The sequence below is a fragment of the Uranotaenia lowii genome, chromosome 2, assembly GCF_029784155.1.
Source record: "Uranotaenia lowii strain MFRU-FL chromosome 2, ASM2978415v1, whole genome shotgun sequence".
In the NCBI taxonomy this organism is placed as follows: Eukaryota; Metazoa; Arthropoda; class Insecta; order Diptera; family Culicidae; genus Uranotaenia; species Uranotaenia lowii.
Window position 1 is genome coordinate 235766062 of NC_073692.1, and position 21173 is coordinate 235787234.

General features: G+C 34.7%; 1 protein-coding gene across 5 annotated transcripts in view; it reads left to right on the top strand.

The window, feature by feature from the left end:
- Positions 1-2381: 2381 nt before the first annotated feature.
- The window catches only part of LOC129749208 (sodium/potassium/calcium exchanger Nckx30C-like), a 435468-nt gene continuing 416676 nt past the window's right edge, over positions 2382-21173 (top strand). For all 5 annotated transcript variants that reach the window (XM_055744139.1, XM_055744140.1, XM_055744143.1 and 2 more), the window contains exon 1: positions 2382-3635. In XM_055744139.1, the coding sequence (XP_055600114.1) occupies positions 3068-3635 (568 nt within the window). In that variant the 5' untranslated portion in view covers positions 2382-3067. The remainder of the gene's footprint in view (positions 3636-21173) is intronic.

Here is a 21173-nt window from a genome sequence, read left to right on the forward strand (position 1 = left end):
TTGAAAAGAGAATGTTCATCAACTAATACAATTAAAGCAAAGGTAAAAGGGTTTTGTCCCTGGATTACGTTAGACCTCTGGCAGAGGATGAAAATGAAAGATAAAATACTAAGCAAATTTAAAAGAAATCCAAATAGCCATTACCTCCGTGACCTCCTGAAGCACACCTCCAAAAGTCTACAAACCTTGAAAGAAAAAAACTAAAAAAGAGTACTACAGAAATCTGTTCAGTAATGCAAACTCGAAAAATATGTGGAAATGTGTAAATTCCCTATCAGGAACTTCAAAAACTGAGAGCCAAGAAATTAAGTTAAATAAGGAAGGAAGACTTATAGAGGATCAGCAATTAGTCGCCAACGAACTCAACGATTTTTTCAGTAAAATTGGGCCCCAGCTTGCCACTACGATCACTAGTCAAGGTGACGTCAATAGATTTGGAACACTTACGTCACAACGGAACTCGATATTCCTTCGACCTGCAAGTGCACAAGAAGTCACTGTACTTATAAAAGATCTCGACTCAAATAAAAGTGTAGGTGCTGATGGAATTCCCGCTCATTTCATTAAGCGACACTATAATTATTTTTCGTATTTAATCAAAGATGTTTTCAATGAAAGTCTATCAAATGCAAAATTCCCAGATTGCCTCAAAATTGCGAAAGATGTCCCTATTTATAAACAAGGACCAAAAACCGACCCCAACAACAATCGTCCAATCTCAATTCTGCCAGTCTTGAGTAAACTTATTGAAAAAATGCTAGTCTCACGAACTAACGACTTTGTTCAACAAAATGTGTTTGCGATTTGAATTTTGTTGTTGGCATCGTCCATACACTCCGCCACATCACAATGGGTATTTTACCATCTGATTCGGCTGAAATACAAACGCTATTTCATTCGACAAGACAGAAAATAATTTTTCCATTACACTAGTCTGGGCTAAAATGCAAATCAAACAGCCACCTTTTAAATCTCGTTCTGGTGATGGATGATTGTTTTGCATCACGCCTTTTTAATTTCAAAATTTTCTTCATCCAAACATAAATTTTTATGATTTCAGCTAGTAAAATTTTTTACCCTTTAATGTATGCAGCACTATTATGCTTTTTCTTCAAAAACATTTTTGACAATAAATACATAAAGTTAAATTCGAACAAAACCAAAATTAATGGAATAAGTGCTTTATACGTTATGACATCACAAATGTATCAAAAACTATAAATTTTCAATTGATTTTTCATTAAAACAAAGTTTGTTGCAACTTACTCCTTTTTCTTAGTAAATAGGGTGAAAATCGCATGTTTTTGTTAATTAAAAAAAAACTGATGAAAGCAATAATTTTCCTGACTACTTCAATTTGATGTCCCATCAACTTTAAAACTTTTGATGTACAAGCGGTATGATTACCTGTGGACATAAAGTTTTTAGAAACCATTGAAGTTGAAAAGTGTTGCATGATGCTCCAGTTTACGGTGTTTGCCTCATAATTTATGCACAACACTTTCGATAAACCAAAGATACTAAATTTGTAGAATTAGGTCCAGTGCCAAATTTTGGTGTTTTCGGCTTAGATTTCGTCGAGGTCCGTAATGTGTTAATATGACCTCACCGCGTCCCTGAGTCCTTTTAATGCCCCCAGAGGGCGGTGGTTGGGACCACTTTTAAAACCACTGCTTTAAAACATTTTTGAATACTTTATCGTATATGAGCTCTTGAATTTGAATGATGTTGTAATGATTATCTTTCTCGTGTGGCCAAACCAACAATTGAGAGATCTAGCATTCTTCAACTAACGAGATTAACAAATCGTATTACTTTCGTTAGCTTACATGAAAATTTAGTGAGAGAGCTAATTTGCTAACCAAAAAATAAAGGAGTACTAAGCGATAAGAGGATTAGCGTTTTTGTGCCAGACACTGCACTGGTTGAAAGATTTGACAAAAAACAAGTGACTCTATTCATCCTTTCAAAGTAAACTTTATTTTCGATTTCTGCATGTGTTTTAGACTCAAACGAAAGTTTTTTTTTCCCAGAGTTAGCGCAATCAATTCACTCAATTGAGTCATCTGGTGATGTGCTTTAAAAATTTTCCGAACAAATTTAAATAAAATGATTTTTTCATGGATCAAATGCGCACCAGCTGATTGTTCTCCTCGCGCGAAGCTTTTTTCGTCAGGGTGGACGATTTGTGCTGCGTTGTTAAGGATGGTTAAGGACGAAGTTTGAGCTCTCCGGCTGCCCAGAATGGCTGGCTGCTCCCGGTTGTGGCTGAAAAACGAGGTCTCTGCTGCTGAGAGCGAAAAATGACTGGGATCGGCGTTGGTGTTTGTGTGAACGATTTTGGCGACGGAATTGATGGGATTTTCGCTACCGTTGGCCAGTCGATGAGGGAGCTTTCGACAGTGTTCTGCTTCATGGCTCGGCAGTTCGTGCGCGTCCATTGCGATAACAATACCTCGGTTATCCCTGTACATAACTACACTAGTACGGTTTTTTAACAATAACAACATTTTTGGCTGGGAAAAGTGTGTTGGAAAAATTGGGTAAAGGAAATAGCTGCAGCTGGGAGGAGTTATTGGCTGGCTAGAGAATAAGTGTGCATTTGTAATTTAGTGGAATCCCCATTTTGCCATTCGGAGCGCAGAAAAGCTGTTAAAATCCGGTTTTGTTGGGATAAAAAAGTGTGGAAAATACTAGTGAGCCCCTGTACCTACCTAGAAGAAATTTTATTGACTTGTGCAAGTGTGTGCAAAGCTGGTGGGAGGAAAAAGAAAAACCAGCAGAAGGAAAATTGTTCGCTAATTTAGGTCCTTGTAGGACCCTGCCGATTTGGTGGGTTCGAAGGCACAAGACGTAGAAAAAGTGTAGCGAAGAAAAAGAAGAAGCATTGCAGAGTGTGAACCGTAAGGTGGTGTGAAAAATTGTGTGTGCAGCTCGGGGTTTTTTTGCGAGCAGCACCTCTGATAGACGCAACGCAGCGCCCGGAAAAATGTCATCCAGACGTTACCCTAGATAGAAGGAACCGCTCCTTTTTTTAAAAGGTGACTTTTTAAAAAAAGGACGCGTGATGAAGCCATCGCAGCCGCCAGCTAGCATTAGCATGGGGGAGTCCTGCTGCCGCAGCACTGTTACTACTATCGATACTACAACTATATCCACCATGACGACGGCCGCGGTCAGAGGCAATCGAAGCAGAAGGCGAAACAGCAGCAGCAGCAGAAGCAGCAGCCGCAGCATGAGCACCATTATTTCCACTGACACCACTACCACCACCAGCAACACCGCCCCCACAACTACTGTCACCGCAAGCGCCACCGCCCCCATCACAAGCAGCGCCCTCAACGAGAGAAGCCAGAAAAGAAGGTGTCGGGAAAGCCGGAGGCCAACGATGGCCACCAAAGTCTCCGGGGGCATCGGCTTCGGCATCGGCAGCAGTAGAACTTCCGGCGGTCGGGCAGCCCACAATCTGCTACGAAGGCTGCACCATTATTCCGGTGGGCGGGTTCTCCCGTTTGCACTGATGGGACTCCTGATTGTCTCCTTTTGGCTGCCATCGAACCTAGTTAATGCCGCCGATTCTATGGATGTTTTATTCTACGACCAAAACTCTACCGGATCTCTACTATCGACAAATGGTAATTTTCTCACCTTTTTTTTTATTCTAATTCTTGCCTTCCGACATTAAAGCTGTTATAATAGGTTCCTACCAAATCTATCTGGCATACAAACAAGTGCAGGCAACATGACGTTACCGAAAATTTGGAATTACTCCAAAAAGGAAGCTCGGACTCTCTGTGTAGTGACCTGATTTAGTTATTTTTCCTCGACTCGACGGGGTTTTGTGAGCTTGAACGCAGAGCGTGAAATTGAGTGCAGTGCTACAATTCAGGGGGCCCACTTCATAGGCTAGCACACTACCGATGCACATGATTTCTCAGTTATATAAAGTGCAAAAATAATTACAACTAGCACTACTGACTGTTGGCTTCTCGAGGAACTGCGCTTTACATGCCAAAGCCACGCCACATCATACAATCTATGTATATCTCGCTATAAGAACGCACCAAATTTTTCAGGAAAATCCTGCCATATCACACACCTAAATGTTGTGCTCTGCTACTAGGTAACTAAACATGATGGAGCAGATCGAACTTTGCCGTTCATTACCTGCCTTGCCTTGGTTTGGTTCAACGTCTCCTGCCTTGAGTAGCGTTGCGTTGATTGAATAGGGAATTTGATTGCTGCTTTCACCTGTGTGTTCGAGAGGGGTTTTCGCGGATAAAAAAAACTCAGGCTCTCGGGTCCTCCACCTCCTAGACACCGTTCCACCGTGTAACAGGCCAGTGATGCCGTGTTGAGTCTTATCATTTCTTGAGTTGGCAATCTCATTTTCAGTAGAACAAAAATAGCAAAATGAAATTATTAGATTCTACTGTTTCTGTGTGAAACACAGTATTTATTAAAAAATTTATTTGACTACCATGTATTAAAACATAAGGCCTAACGCCTTTTCTTTTACTTTTAGAAAGGTTCAATATCTGTTGATTCACAAAACATGGTTGAAATTTCTTAAGATTGAAGAAAATTGCATATCGTATGATTCCGTTCTTATGCAAAATTCTTGTTTTCATCTATCTAAGCGAGAATAAAGATACTACATGATGAAGGCAACTGTTTGCCGTTAGTGGATATAAAAGCATATTCACTTATATAATTTTTTTTCAAATTTTCCTCTCTTCAATTATAAAATAAAATATTTGCCCCAGAGAATTGCAACTTACACAGCAAGAAAAATTCGTGTAATTTTAGATTGAAAACGATGCACGAAAACGGAAGATCGATTTTGACCTAAAATCCTATCGCGGAGTATTTTATCAAAGATGTTATTTTGGGAGCGTGTAAATTTAGATCGACATTGATGCACTAAAACCGTCGAAAAAAATACGTAGGGATGTAAATTTCAAGTCTTTCCATCGTTTACATCTATCTAAATATCTCGCGTAACCTTCATTACGTCGTATGAATCATTTTACGAATTCACAGAAAAACGCTGCAAACGTTTTCAAAACAACTTTAAAATTTGTATTTCACGTGTAGAATATGTTGTCTAGACTACAAATATTCTTAATGGAAAAAAGTTGCGACTTGTTTATGTCAGTTTTTGTATTTTTTGTAATAACACTGTTTGTTTACATTTTGTTTCTCAAGACGTAATGAAAACTTACAAGAGATTTTTAAAGATGAATTTCAGTCTGTCTGTCTGTTCCCTATAGACTCGAAAACTACTGAACCGATTTACGTGACAGGTGGAGGCTTCTGAGGTCAGGGAAGGTTCCTATAATAGTTTAGGACTTTTCCCTCTTGATGGTATTTCAATACGAGAAATATTTCTATAATTATTTGCAACCATTTCTTTCTTGTAGTAGGAGCATAACATTGACGATATAGGGAGGGGCAGGAGGGCTTCCATACATTTTTTTGCATAACCCGAGGATTCATCTAACTAATGGAGAAAATTTAACATGAGAAATATTTTTGATATGGTTCTATGATTATTTTAGACACCACCCTTCTTCCAGTGAGCAGGAAAATAGGAAGAGGGGAGGATGACCCAATACAATTTTGTTAGCATACGTTTTTAATTTATGTTGTAAAAAGCCAGCAAATGGAATGGCATGAAAAGGCATTTGAGTGCGAGATATATTTCTAAGATGCTTATAGATCCTTACGCAGTGTCGAAAGGGTAGGAAAAAATGGGGTTCCATATAAATTTTATTGTGAAGCTTAAAACGTATCAACCAATGTGATTAAATTTGATATAAAAGGATTTTTGAGTACGAGAAAAATGAGTATGATTATTAGAGACTCCGACTTCATTCAGCTGTGGAGGATGTGAAGGACAGGAGGGCTCCCTTACCTGTTTTTTTGGCATGAATCGAAAACATATCAAGCAATTAGAGCATATTTGAAGCCCTCCTTTTTCAGGGCGGAGTCGTGAAGAAAGAGGCCGACTTTATTGATGTCCTTTTCGACAAAATCCACCAGTTGGCCCGATACCACTGTAGTAACTCTTTGATGTAGTGGCAGCTAGCTAAATCTAGCAAAAACTTTCTCTGTGAGATCTAACAAAAGGAAAGAAAATCATTTTTCAGGCACTCCTCCTTGTACATCTTGGAGTCCATGGTCTTGTTTCTCACAAAAAACCGGGGTTTTTCGGACGCAGCTCCAAATATCTTGCCAGATCAAACACTTTTGTTGGCACATTAGTTATTGGCAAAAACGAATTTTAACTTGATGGGGACATCACTACGATCAGTGGCTTTGTAAAATTTTTGGTCAGGAAGCCTCCTCAAATCAGATTTCGCGATTTTTGAACCAGACCACATCGGGTTTTTGAACGTGGGTGTCCAAAATTAATTTTCGTCTCGCGGCTTCTATCACGTGTAACTTTTTTGGAACAAAACGAATCGTAATAAAATTTTCAGCACTGATGGAGGAAACATTTCCGAACAAAGTACTGTCAAAAAATTCCAGATCCGACAACTAGGAGCGCTATGGTATAATAAACAGTGCGTCCAGATATCTGATGATCCATGCTTTAATTAGTTAGAGAATTTATGAAGCTCATAAAAACAGATTTAAAATTTCAAATTAAGATATCAAGTTTCAGGAAATTAGTTTAAGTCTTCTTTGTATTGCAGTTCGTAACTCCAGCTGCATCTCTCATTATAAAGCGGTTGCTTTTGACTTATGTTATAATTTGATTTAATATAATTTTCACAAAACAATTAAAATTTGAATAGTTTCTTGGAAATTTCATTTATTTTGAAAGATGTAGCAAAGCACACCGGGTCAGCTAGTTATAGAATATTGATAAAATACTCAGGGTTTCAATGTTACAAAATTACACTTTTTTCTGAATAACATTTGTGAAAAAATAGATCACTCGTGTTTTAGATTTCGTTAAGTTCTAAATTTTTTTTTGCTGTACACAGCTTTTTATATATGGTGGTTCTTGTTCTTCATGTTTAAGTTTTTTGCATTAATAGTTTTTGTTTCAATTGAGGGTTGAAATGAGATAATCAATTCGGATTGAAACAGAAAACATCAAATATAAAATACTAGATTGATCATTTGATAATTGAGGGCTTTGAACGAATTTCATATTTTGGCTCATATCGAAATATTGATCAGAAATCTAAATTCATGAATCGTTTTTTTTACATTTCAAAAATCGTATTGAAAAAAGAACTCAGAAAAAGATCAATTTTTTTTTTGTTTCGATTATAGTCGTTTTACCATCTTTATGGCATTCGCGACTTTGTATCAAAACGTTGCAGTTGGTGGACAGTTATTGAAAAACTTATCCGGTACAACAGTGTTCGATGTTTACTCTTGGGCTCGAACTCACGGACAACTGCTCAGGAAGCAACTGACTTGCCAACTGAGCTATATCACAAGCCCTTAAAAGGGAAAAGATCAAGAATTTAAATTTTACTATGAGTACCGTAAACTGGGGGTACTTTGATCACTTTTTTCATTTTTTTGAATACATTGGAAGGGGTTGCTTTTTCGTAATACCTAAAAGCTTCAAAACACTTACTGAGGTGAGGAGTATTAAACATAATCATTGATTGCAGTAATTTCAAACGACATTGGTGAGCAAAATTAAATGTTTGTTGCAAAACCAGATTTCGAGTTTCGGGGTAGCTTTGATCACTATGGTTTAAACTATCTCAACATCTTTAAATTGATTGTTTTTAAGCCATTGAGCACAGAAGGCTCAAAATATCGGTAACAGTAATTTTTCGTTTGGAGTTAAATGAATTTTTAACGCTTTCTTTCAAAAACAAATATACTCAAAAGATGGATAATGTTGCTGCATACATTTAGGGGCAAAAATATAAACATTTCTCAATATGTTTTGGCCTCAAAAACAAATGAAATTTTATCTTCTTGCGGGCTTTTTCATGGAAATTTTTTTTTCCAATATCCAAAAATTATCATCAAATGACCATAAAAATAACACTTTAACTAAACCTAAACCAAGGAAAAAGTTGAACTTTCACATTAAACTACCCATTTGCTCCTAAATGCTTAAATTTGATCAGGAGAGATATTTGTTTGTGAGCCTTCGAAAAACGAGATTTTCAAAGATTTTAAAATTACATTTCAAGTAATATAAAAAATCTCTTAATAAAAACCAAATTTAGCTTTTTGTAACTCAATTAGTAGGCTTTCAAACGTAGTAAACAGTTCTCAGATATTTTCACTTTATACATAGTAAATGATGATTATCTGCAAAAATTTCATGTTGATCAAAGTTACCTCACTGATCAAAGTTCCCTCAGTTTACGGTAATCTTGATAATTTTAACTCATTTATGAGCTTAATCTGAATTATGAATATTAATGCTGAATATGAATTCAGGTTCAGAATTTAGATACAGAATTAATATTCAAAATTCAGATTACAAATTACAAGAGATCGCAGACTTATAATCTTGATTGTTATTTAAATTTCAAAATTTCAAATTTGTACCAAAAGGCAGCCAGTTTTTGTTTTAGAAAAAACAACACAACAGGGTTTTATTTAGAGAACTCAAAGTAAAGTATTTGCAGCTTAAAAAACATGTAATATCCTGTTAAAAAATGTAATAATATTATTATTGCAGTTCCAAAGCCAAATTTATGATTAAATCTTGAATTTGGATAGAGATAGCAAGAATCAGGTTTGAACCGCAAAACCTTATTCAATTAATTTTACTTTTGAAAATTTAATTTATTATAATTTAAAATCTTGGAATCTTATTTGATTTGAGCATAGAATAAGTTTTTTTTAGCAAATCGAAGCCTTTCTAATAAAAACTCATTCTTTGACCAGATTTTAGAACAAATTCAAATATTTTAACCATCGATGAAAGTAAGTTCTTTAATTTGTTACTAATGGATTTTGTAGACAAATCTAGTTCAACATTTTACAGATACTAGGAGGTATTTTTAAAATATTCTAAGTAATACATAAAACTTTGAATGTAAGTGAATTTAAAAATGGTTCATAAATAATTCTTTTTGATTTTTTTTAATTCGTGCAATGTTTTGTGCCAATATGTCATAGAAAAAAATAGGTCACCAAAACTCCCCCACGAGGCCGTTCTTCCTTCGGCCCTTCGAACCCTAAAATAAACATCGAACACAGTTGTATCGGATTAGTTTTTCAATGACCAATGACCACCAACTGCATAAGTTGCGAATGACATAAAGATGTTAAAACGACTGTTATCGAATAAAAAAAACATTTAAAGCCGGGATTGGGTTGTAGAGGACTCTTAGATCAGCAAGCATGTAAATAATAAGCTAATTCGACTAAACTTTTGAGCAAATTAAAAAAATCCAACAATCGTTGACTGGGTAGAACATTTTTTAGATTAAAAGTTAGAGATTAAACATTTACTGGTAAAATCTGATTTGTTTTCTACTCTTGCAAAGTTGGTAGATATCTTCAATGTTAGTTCAAGACTTTTTGTTTGCATGAAATGCAATACCCAAAAAAATGTTTTCAGCAGTAAGTTTACACCTAAATAGCATGTGTCTTTACCAACAAATAACTTCCATAAACATTTTATTCCATAATTAAAATATCATGAATAGTGTTTGTTAACAAAGACCTAGATTTTTCTTGAAACAACATCTTTAAAATGAACTTAAATCTCTTTTTGTATTTGTGGATTCAAGCTGTATCGAGTATCCAAAATGACTTTGATTAACCCTCTTAAACAATTTTTTTAGAGGTTAATTGATTAAAAACAACTTTCGGTTTTCGAAAAGCTATATTTTTGAAAAAAAATTTCAACATTTTTTTAAAAATTGTATAACCACAGGGGCTAAAAAATTTACCTTTGAGTACTTTTTCGGTTGTATTTTTAACACACTTGAGCCATATTTACCTTGAGAAAGGAGGGGTAATACATAATTTGTTTTTAATTGGTTGCACTCCGTGATAGGTTCGAGATAATCAACATTGCACAATGAACCAAATGAAAATAGTTGGAAACAAGCAACACAATCACACTGTACAATTTTGAGAATCTCTAACTTTGATATGAACCAATAATGACGCAGGCCAAGTCCGCGTAGTCGATAGAGGGAAAGGAAGTGTAGCACATGTAGTGATTCATCACATGGAATATGACTTTGGTAAGCGATCGGACTCGTGAAAGCTTTTTTCCTAAGCTCCTGAACTTCCTAGACATAGAGATGAATGAACTTTTAAGTTTAAAGTCTCTCTAATCAAACAATCAATCAATCAACTTCCTAGATGTCCTATTGAATCTAACGGTTAATCATGTAAATGCCAATTTTAGGTACCGGTCAAAAATGCGAGCTTAGCAGTATTCTACAGTTATTTATCTGAATAATAATAATAATGTTTAAGTTGAGAATATTAATTAGAATCGATAACACAACAATGACAAACTTTTGTTCATTCTATCTTCATAGCTTACTCAAATATTTATCAAAAATATCAGTCATTTACTTGATAACTACAAAAAAAAATATAACTTGAATAATTTAAATTTAAATTCTCTGTGGTATAGACATGGTACGTTATTATTTAATTAAAGATATACCAGTTGATTTTTGCAAATTTAAGTTAAAAAAAACTTTTTAAATATTATCAAGAATATATTTTTCAATGTGCCACTACTAGAACTTGGCTTATTTATGTTCCCCTACACGGAAAAAAATGCGTTGCTATTCCAAAGATGTTGTCATGATAATTTTACCATTTCTGCGTTATAGTATTTTCAACCAAGCAAATTTTAACATCAATTTTGTAAAAGTGCACATGAAACATTATTGAAATTACTATGTACCTGGTAATTTTCGATAACTGTCAATGTTTGTTGTCGAAAATCTATGGTCATGATGATTTCATCATAATTTCTATTACAACTAGCGTCCGCATAGTAATTTAGACATTGTGGCACCAAGTCATATCAACAAAATACTATGCACATGGTACTTTTGAAAAAAAAAAACACTTAACTTAAAGACTTAAAAAATACGCACTGATGTTTTAACTATGGTAAACATTCTTGTTGTTTATACTAATTCAGGATCATTAATCATCAAACCCGCTCAACCCGCTCAACGCTCAACCCGCTCAAATTTCGAGCTGCTTTCAAGTTTCATAACTTTGAAAATCTTTCCAGTACATCGGGAGAACCACTAACATTGATCCACGTGTGTCGGAAGTGTGATTTTTAATGTTTTAAATAATGTTTAAATGCATGCATGCAAATAAACAAACAAACATACATAGTAATTTTACTATTTAAATCAAGCTCCTAGCATACTAATCTTTATCATAACACATATCTACTAGTTTCATCATGAAACATATCAATTTTACTAGGCATGAAGTAACACAATCCATCATTTCATTGACAATTTTACTAAAACGCAGTCGACTTTACTATGCGCAGCCAAATTGAGCACATGGTAAAATAGCTATGCGTAAGGTATTATAAACAACAAAACATATTTGATTCAAAAATATGGTTGCCTGTTGTTCATTTAAACCACGGATATAGTAGTTTTACTTACTATGATTTTTTTGTGTGTATACATTATTTAAAGATTAGGAGTAAAAAAATTTCTATCAGTGACCAATTTTGTTGAAAACAGTTTTCCGATAACCGTTAAAAACCCGGTAGGGTTTTTTCAAATGCACCTTATGCTTTTGAGAGAGTTTGTGAACATTTTTGTACATAAATATGTTCAAATTATGTTTAGAATAAAAAAGCTAAAAAATAAAATTTTAATGGTAACATGATCTTAAAATTTCTAGCTTAACAACGAACTCATTAAAATTTGAAGAGAATTTGAGAAATTGAAACTATCGGCGTTTTAAAATTACAACGAGAGGTGGATTTTTATTTGTGCCAGTCACTGTACATCATTCATCGAAGTTTTATTTAAAAATGGAAATTTTAAGTGTAGAATAGGGTACTTTGCTTGGTACATTGAAAGGAGGGCTCAAATCCGGCTACAGTTCAAACTTTTTTTTTGGAAATTTGTACGTAGATTTTCGGAACAAACTCTGTGGATTTTTGTTTTTACCTTTTTTTGTCATATTGTCAATTCAGCGATGAACGCAGATTTTTTATTCTGCTGAATCAACTTGCCACATAGTCTTAGGAATATCATTCTCAAAAAGATAATGTAATCTGGCATCGCTGTCCTCCAAATACAAACAGATATGTGTATGTGCGAGTGTGTGATGAAAAAAAAACCTTTTCCAAGTTAGGAAAGTTATGGAAAATTTCATTCCCGAGTTTTATTTCCCGCACCACCAAACCCAATCTGGCTTCACTCTTTTTTTTTTCTTTCGCTTCCCCGCAAAATTCCACATTCCACTGCCAATGCTGGGGTCGGTCGACTGGCTGGCTGGCTAATCGATATTCGAGCACCCCGATACACTATACAAACTAACTAAACTCTCTATACACCTATTACCCACCTTGGTAGTAGCTCTGGTGTACCTCTGATGGCTTCCAATATGCTTCGCATTCATATTTCTTCGGCTTTGGCCGCTTCGCTCCGTTGCAGGAATTTGATTGGAAGATCCCTCAAATGGGCAAGAAATCATCACCCGCATAGAGGTGGGCGAAAAATAAGAAACAGGATATCCCTTTGGCTTTGGCTTTTGCTGTGGTCCCAACCTGGCCGAGCCCGATCATCTATCATCGCCTTGCTTGGGTCCATTATTTTGGTGGGGCGACGCGATTGGATTCCTGGCGGTAGCAGTGAGCGATTTTTGGTGTAGAAAATGAAAGCCTCGAGAATTGTGCTATTCTTTGGTACTTTTAGTGAACTTTTTGATGTGGGTTTGGCTTTTGTTGCCCAAGAAATTTTGATTTAATTGTTATATTTTTAAATCCTTTTTACAAAATTGGAAACTTTTCATAAAACACAGTTGAGTAAATCAAGGAAATTGTTTACTCGTTTTGAGACAGAAGTTAAGGTTTTCTCGCCTAAAGGTATACTTTACAAGTGTAAAAGCGTGTCTATGAAGACGTTCCATCTTTTAGGAATGCGGAGATGATAGTTTATTATGAGCTAAATAGATACTGTTCAGAACCATGGGATTTTATTGCTCACACAAACCAATCCGTCATCCAATCAATTCATAATAACGTACTTCTAGGACCAGCAAGCAAGAGTATCCTTCATTTTTGATAATTCACTATTACCTACAAATAACGCCTGTGAATAGATAATGTTAATTCGAGACGATTCTTCAACAAACTAAGGACTTGTGTCCTCTGAATAATTAAATTAACACTGCGTCATTCATGTCACCTCTCGCCAAACTTTCATTAATCAACTCCAACATTAACAACATCATGACAAACAGGTTTCTAGGGATTTGTCTTCTTCTGTGATAGACACCTACTCTCGGTTTCTATTGTTTCCTAAAATCGAGATGTTTCCGCAATTAGAAAAAAGCACGATTTTTCAAAGTGATGATGTAATGTCACCTTCCGAAATCAAAGATAGATAGATATCAATATAATTTCTATATGGATTTTATGAAATTTTCATCCATATGACAACTATCCCATGGTTCTTCTTCTGGCTGCAGCATCTGCCGGCCCAGTAGTGCAAGGTAACTGTCTAGTGATCCTAACTTTGATGCTTTGATGATGATTGATGGTTATTTTACCCATGATATACAGACACCACAAGGAAAGTGTTTTTTCTTTTCGTAGGACAGGATTTCAGGTGATGTAAATTTTATATTTGACGACAGGCGAAGAGCATTAAAATTGATGATTGTACAAGTTTTTATGTTGTTTATTCAAGGTTATTTTGAGTTTAATTCGATCAATCAGATTGTCTGATTCGTATAATTTGCATTAAGAAAAAATGTATATTAAAACAAAATTGTGTCGGGTGTTGGTAAAAGCGTTCAAGCTTAGTTGAATTCAATGAGACACTGAACAGACGTTTTGAGGGTTTGTTCAATCGGCCTTCGGTCTCATGGCGCATTCGAGCTAGTGTCCTACTCGGCCGAACATCTTTCGAACGGAGCCCCGGTAGCTGAACTTCCGGGGCTCCGTTATCCAAGGGTTGAGGCACTTGCCTGCTCACACCCGACCCCCGGAGTAGTGGAATTGATTTTTCAAATTAATTGGAAATAAGTTGGAGAGAGTTGGTTGGTTAGTTCAAAATTCATCAAAATTCTGAATCAAAGCAATCGAAAGATTCCTTTTAATTCAACCACGGTAAATGAAAAGTTCATATATCGGTATTTCGATAGCAATTTACTACCTTTTTCAGAAGAAGGCAATTGAAATACCGGTGTATGAACTTTTCATTTACCGTGGTTGAATTAAAAGGAATCTTTCGATTGCTTTGATTCAGTTACATCATTCAACCAAGTAGGCTCACAACACAACAGAGCATAGAATTCATCATTATCAATGGTACTACAGGTTGATTAACATGATTTTTTAAAGGTTTTGCTATTCAATTGGCTGATATATGGCAAATACTCACACAAGAGCTATAATCCAGCACAAAATACATGTCATTCTTAAAGGTGTATTTAAGGTTTCTTGACTTCTATCGATTAATCCCCTTGAAATAAGTGCATGAAAAAAATCGGATGATTCTAAAAAAATGCACTATATTCTTACACAGATTATGTCCACAAAGTTTGAAGCACATTCTGAAAATTTCAAATTTACTACAAATTTCTGTACAGGGAACGAAAACAAATTATATTCTTGAATATATTAATGTTTTGAAGGAAAAGGCAACTGATCGCGGCGTAGTGGATAGTGCTCAAATCTTCTACTCCGATGGCGATTAGATGGAATTTCCCATTGCAAATAGAGTAACTACTGTTTTGGTAGAATGGTGTTTTTAAAAATTGTAAGATATCCTAGAAAACGTACACTAACTATTAAGTAGTGTGTTTGTTTATTTTTTAACCCTTCGAAACAGTGGCATTTTGTAGAATTTCAGAGAACACGAACATATGCAAAGAAAGGTACTTTTGGAACTTTTTTGGAGTCCTTTTTCAAACTGACTGCAATTTGGCATAATGATACTTCTATAAGAAAGATTTGGATGTTGAACGATGCCTGTCATCAAGATAAGGAAATTTGATAGATTGGACCGATTTTTTTTTGCCGGAATTAAGGGTACTAAGGCTTGAATTCATCTTTGTTTAAAAATGACTTCTTTTAAAAATGTCTTCTGTGTTTTGCAATGTTTAAGATTGAATTTATTCAGCAATTTACTGGTAGCGTTGTTCATTTGAACGACTGCATAAGATGAGGATCGGCTTTAAGTGGTAAATTTATCATCATATATAATAAAGTTGCCAGATTGCCCGGATTTATCCGGACTGGCCTGCATATTTTAACAAAATATGAGGAAAGTCCGTTGCGACCCGGTTGCCCGGATTTCGTTTAGAATAGTCCAGATTTTGCCTAGATTTATTCACTTTATTTATAAATCGTAATGAAAAAACTGAAATTAAGTTTTTATAGGTTTTTCATTATTATGTAAAAAAAAGGATGTTTTTTTGTGGCAAGTTTTATCCATACATTCATGACTGATGTTTGGGAAGCCTAAAAGCCTTGGGAAGCCTTCTTCATTTTTACTGAATAATTCCGTGGTTTTGACCAAATTTGTCCGGATATTGCCCGGATTTTGAGTTAAACATTTTAAAATCTAATGCCCGGATTTTGCCAGGTTTTCCGATAAAATTGCTCGGATATCTCCGGTCCGGATACGTTCGGCAACCTTAGACACTTTGTAAACTGATGGAGCTATTGAGACTGTGGCAATAACGTAGTCTTTTTAAATAAGAATTTGGAAGATTCATCTCGTAACTGAAATACGCTGATCTTAATCATACAAGTGATAGAGGTAGATTTTGACTATACCAGAGCACGTTGCCTAGAGCATTGCAATAAAGGGGTATTTTCCTGAATTGAAACCATGAGGGCTTAAAACGTTCCTTGGCCTATCAGAAGGGTCCATGCTAAATTTCAGCTCATTTGGTCAACTTAAAGGAGTCACTTAGCGACGCTGAAGTTTTCATTAAAAATAAACATCATTTAGTTTACCAAATTCACAAAATTTACTTTTTTGGCTCTGACTTTTAGACTCATGCAACGATTTTAATACAAATTTGGATTTCTTAAACTAAGGTTGCACCTATACGGGCCGGATAAATCCTGGCAATTTTATCTAAAAACCTGGCAAAATCTGGGCATTTGTTTTCGAAACTGCCAACTAAAAATCCGGGCAATATCCAGGCAATTTTTTTAAAACCCAGGAGTTATTTAACAAAAATCAAGAATAAAAAACTTTAAATGATTTTTTTTTTCATCAAAACTCATCAGTTTATATTTCGTATTTTAGACTTCCGAAAAATCTTTCAAGATTATTTATATAAAAACTGCTCAGAAAATTTTGAATGTATCGCGTTAGGAATAAAAAGTGCAACACAATTGTTTTTTTCTGTTTGATTTGGCAAATAAAGTGAACAATTCCGGGCAAAATCCGGGCAACCGGCCGGACCGGACGTTTCCCAAATTTTGTGTAAAATATCCGGGCAAACCCGGATAAAACCGGGCAATCTGGCAACCTTATACTATTTAGACGTAAATTCACACATTTCATTTGAAGACTGTAAAATAATACACGCTATGAATAAGTTATTTAGAGTATAAGCGAAATATGTCAATCTCACCACCCTACCGTGGAAACACCAACTGGATTGCAGCTTCAACAGATCATCAGCCTTCGCAAGTACTAGACATCAAATGTTTCGATTTTCTCCTTGTTTATCTCCGGAACATCCAGGCGAGACTTGACTTGTTAATAAAAAGTTTTTGGCTGACAACCTGTCTAGTGCCCGCTAAAGAGTTTGTTTTGTTATCCATTGCGCACTTTTTCAAAGTTTCTCCCCACAAACGGTGCAAATATTTTGCGCACGACTTGACCACTGTATTTTGTTTATTTCACTGGCTGGCAGCTTTTTCCGGATCAGTCTAATTATTAGTCAACAAGACGAACCAGTTAAAAAAATGGTTTATTTATCATTTCCCCTATTGAAATTTTAGAATTAAGATTGCTAATACCTCTCACATTCCAAAACTTCATGGAACCAATCATCTTCACTTTAATTAAAATTGCAGCTCACTTTTACATCCTCTAGGACTCCTTAAAAGATTTATCATATGAACTTTGGTCGAAAAGTTGATTTTTTGGCTGTTTTTTTTTGTCTCTCACTGGGACTTTCATGGACTGTTCTCGATTCTGCCCAAAAAATTTTATTTGTAACATCATCACGTGTAAACGTAAGGTCGAAATGAAGAGAAATTTGGTATCCGAGCATTTTTCGGGTCAGAGATGGTTTGTATAATAGTTTCAAGAATCTTACATTTATGGTAGAGGGCCCCCATACTAAATAAACTTAATAGGGGACACAAGTCGAACAATCTTAATACAATTCGTTCACGAGCACGAAGAAGTTGAGCACGTGTAGATGAAGTTAAACATTTTTAACGCTTTATTAAAATAAAAGTAAAACGAAGATTTCCGGGTCAGCTAGTTTAGAAATAAAAGTAAAAGATTAACCCTTTCCTTCCCATGGTAGCACAGGTGATCCACAACTTTGCATAGCTCGCATTTGAACTGGGCGCATTGGATCAACACCATTTTTTCACCGAATGTGTAGATATGAGTGAACAAACATTGCACAAAATTTGAAGAAAATCGGTTCGCTAGGTTTTGCTTGGCAGATCAGAAGCTTAAAAAAAGTCGGATTTTTTTCGAATTTAAATCAAGTCGTCATTTGTTGTTCAATAACTTGACAAGTTTTTACAATTTCCTTCAAATAAAATTACTGACGTGCAGAAGGTTGCTTATGCAAGCAGAATCAAATGATGGTTTACTTAGATTTCAACTAAAACATATAAATTTTTGTGTAAGTAAAGTGGATCACTGGTGATACACTGGGAACAAAACGTACTTTTCTTCTTGTGAAGCTTCTTATCAATACTCAAGAAAATCATTTTGTCAACAAAAAAAATAGCTTCAGGATAGTTATTTCATATACTTAAATGACCACTTGTCTCGAAATATTTGTAAAAGTTCGTGATTTTCTCAAAAAACGGCATGTTTTGTTTTCCTTGCGCAAAGTGTCATGGCGGCCATTGTTCAAGGAAAAAATGAAAATTTCAAATATTTCAATAAATAGACTTTCGAGGGATGCGTACACCAAAGTAGATTTTTTATCAAATAGGATTGTTTTACTTTGTGATCAATGGTGTGATGAAATTCCATGTTTTTTACAATTATTTCCTGTTTTCATTTGCACCCTATGTGTTATTATCTTCCCAATGGAGCACATATGATCCACCTCAAAAGCCAAATTAATCAAATGGATCATAAAAGTAGGCTTAAATTATGCATCTTTTGTTCTAGAACTTTTGCTGTAAATCAATATTCCTATTTTTAAAACGTGAAAAACCTCGTGGGAAGGAAAGGGTTAAGTTTGCGGTTCAAGCCAGATTCATTTTATACTCTTTTTGACATAATTAAATTTCTAATTTTAGTTGGAAACAATCTTTTTGATGAACTTGCAATAAAAATAATGTTAAACAAAATACCATTAAAATATATTTCCCACTGAATTTTACTTGAAGTGATTTATAGGTTATGTTCGGCTTTCTGTTTTTCGGTCAAGATTTACAACATTTTCATCATCCTCCATGAAGAACACATAAAAAGTGTTGTAAATTTTTGAATTTGAAATATTGATTTATCAAAGAACGAAATCCTTAATGATTCCAAATTTTATTTTATATTTGTAATTTCTTCTGGTGTGTGTTTCCAAACTTACTCTGTTTGAATATTAAATTTAAGTTGGAATCCAAAATTCAAATTATGAAACTGCGATCTTCTACCATTTAAATACTTACATAAATTCTCACATTGAAACTTAAGTTCGAACTAAATTTGAGTCTGTATAATAATTTTGAATTCCGAATCTGAATCCTGCCTTCCGAAGCTGAATTTGAAATTTGGACACCAAATTTGAAAACTTTTTTTTGAATGCAAGTTATAGATTATTATTCCTACTAATATTGAACCAAAAATGTAAATTTGTATCAGCACCCTCAACCAGAAATGTCTTATTTGAATTCTGAATTTTTACTTTTCAATAAGAACTCTAAGAATTTTCAGTTATTGATTCAAAATTCAACTTGTAAACCTAAATTGAAAATTGCGCATGATGAAACTGTCTCAGACTTCTGAATTCTTCATCACCATTATGAAACTTTCTGATTTCCGATTCTGCATAAGCAATAAAAGAAACTATTTAAAATCCATTTTTTTGTAATTTTAAATATTGTCTTTTGAGTTTCGAATATGGAAAATACATCTAGGTTAAGTTTAAAATGCAAAATCAAGGTTCGAATCAGGATTTGGTCCCAATGAGGATCCAAATTAAAGTTCTAGAACGATCAACTGTATGTATGTATGTATGTATGTTTGACCCACCAGTGGCTGTTAGGTCTTTCGACCCGAGTCGGTACGGGAAGTCTCGATCGCACATTCAGATATTATTGATGCTTAACTCATCAACAATAAATGCAGCACAACCAAGGGGTCCGTTACCACTGGCTTGGGACAGGTTTGAATCATCTCACTCCCTTCAAACTGTTCGAAACAAATAAAGAATCCTGGAAAGGTACCTTAGTACCCTACACATGATTCCTAATTTGCCGAGATACTCCGGCTGGCTTGAACCCACAATCCATTGTATATCAGTTTTCCGTTCGTTTGATGCCCTGTCCTACCCTCCACTAAGTCCAGAAAATAGAGTTAAGCTATTTGAAAAATCTAATAAATAAAAAGTTACACATTTTCCTATCTTACCTTTAAACCAACTGCACTTCTCTTGCATTGTTGTACTTACCCAAAATTTGACTTAATAAAAATGAACTTTTTGATATCAAAAAGTAACGAAAGCTAGAATAAATTATACGATTCGGTTTACAAAAAATTATTATAGCAAAATGATGATATCTTCATGTTACGTGAAATCCTACTCATTTTAAATTATAAACTAGAGTATCCACTCACACCACTGACTTGACGTTGAATGGTATTCTTAATTTTTCATTTTATATCACTTTTAATTAAACAAATGATTTTTTTTAAAACACTAAAATTGCAGTAATAAATAAAAATAATGAAAATATTAAATCTCACGCACAACTTTTTACTATCGCGTTTACAAACAAAATTTATTGCAACGAAGAATTGAATTTTAAGAAACAAAAATTATCAATATAAAACTTATCAAATCTTTTCACTTAACCCCCAGTAACTGTAACTGAAATCTTCAGCCGAACGAATAAATAACGTTTAATTTGAGTTTAACAAGAGCAATCGATCAACCCGATATAAAATACAAACAACTAAATATATCACCGATTAACAATTACGCATGACGTCCTCTTGCTAAGAGCAATTTGAAAGGACCTTTGAACTTATAATGAAATATTTTTCAAAATAATTTTTAGCAAAGCAATTTAGGATGGAAATTGAATTATGCTATTGTTCGATGCAGCCTCAAAAAATGAGCTTTCTTAATTCGTTAAAGAATTTAAATTAAATATCTTATCAAAATAAATCGGAACGGACTCACCAAAGCAGGACAACAGGATTCAATTTCAGCTAGCTTTACATCGCGTCCTGATATACCATAATTGTCGAGTCGTCATAAACCATACGTTCTAACCAACTGATTATAGCCGGAGCCAGAAGGTATAAGCCGAACGCCAGGAGTGTAGAAGCGCCAACGATCAAATTCTTTGAAAATTAGTACATTTCTTGAAGGCTTGTGCTCCAAATTACTTGTCTTGTTCTCATCGTTCAATTTGAAGCAGTTCGCGTTTTTAATGGTTAAATTTCAAATGTTACAACTAGAAAATTTTCGCGGAGCTGTCACGGACACGACCGACTTCCACTTTTTCTCATGGCCAACCTAAAGTTCTAGAACGATCAACTGGATACAAAATCCGAAATCTTATCACAGACATTGAATTCTAATGTTTATTTTATAATCAA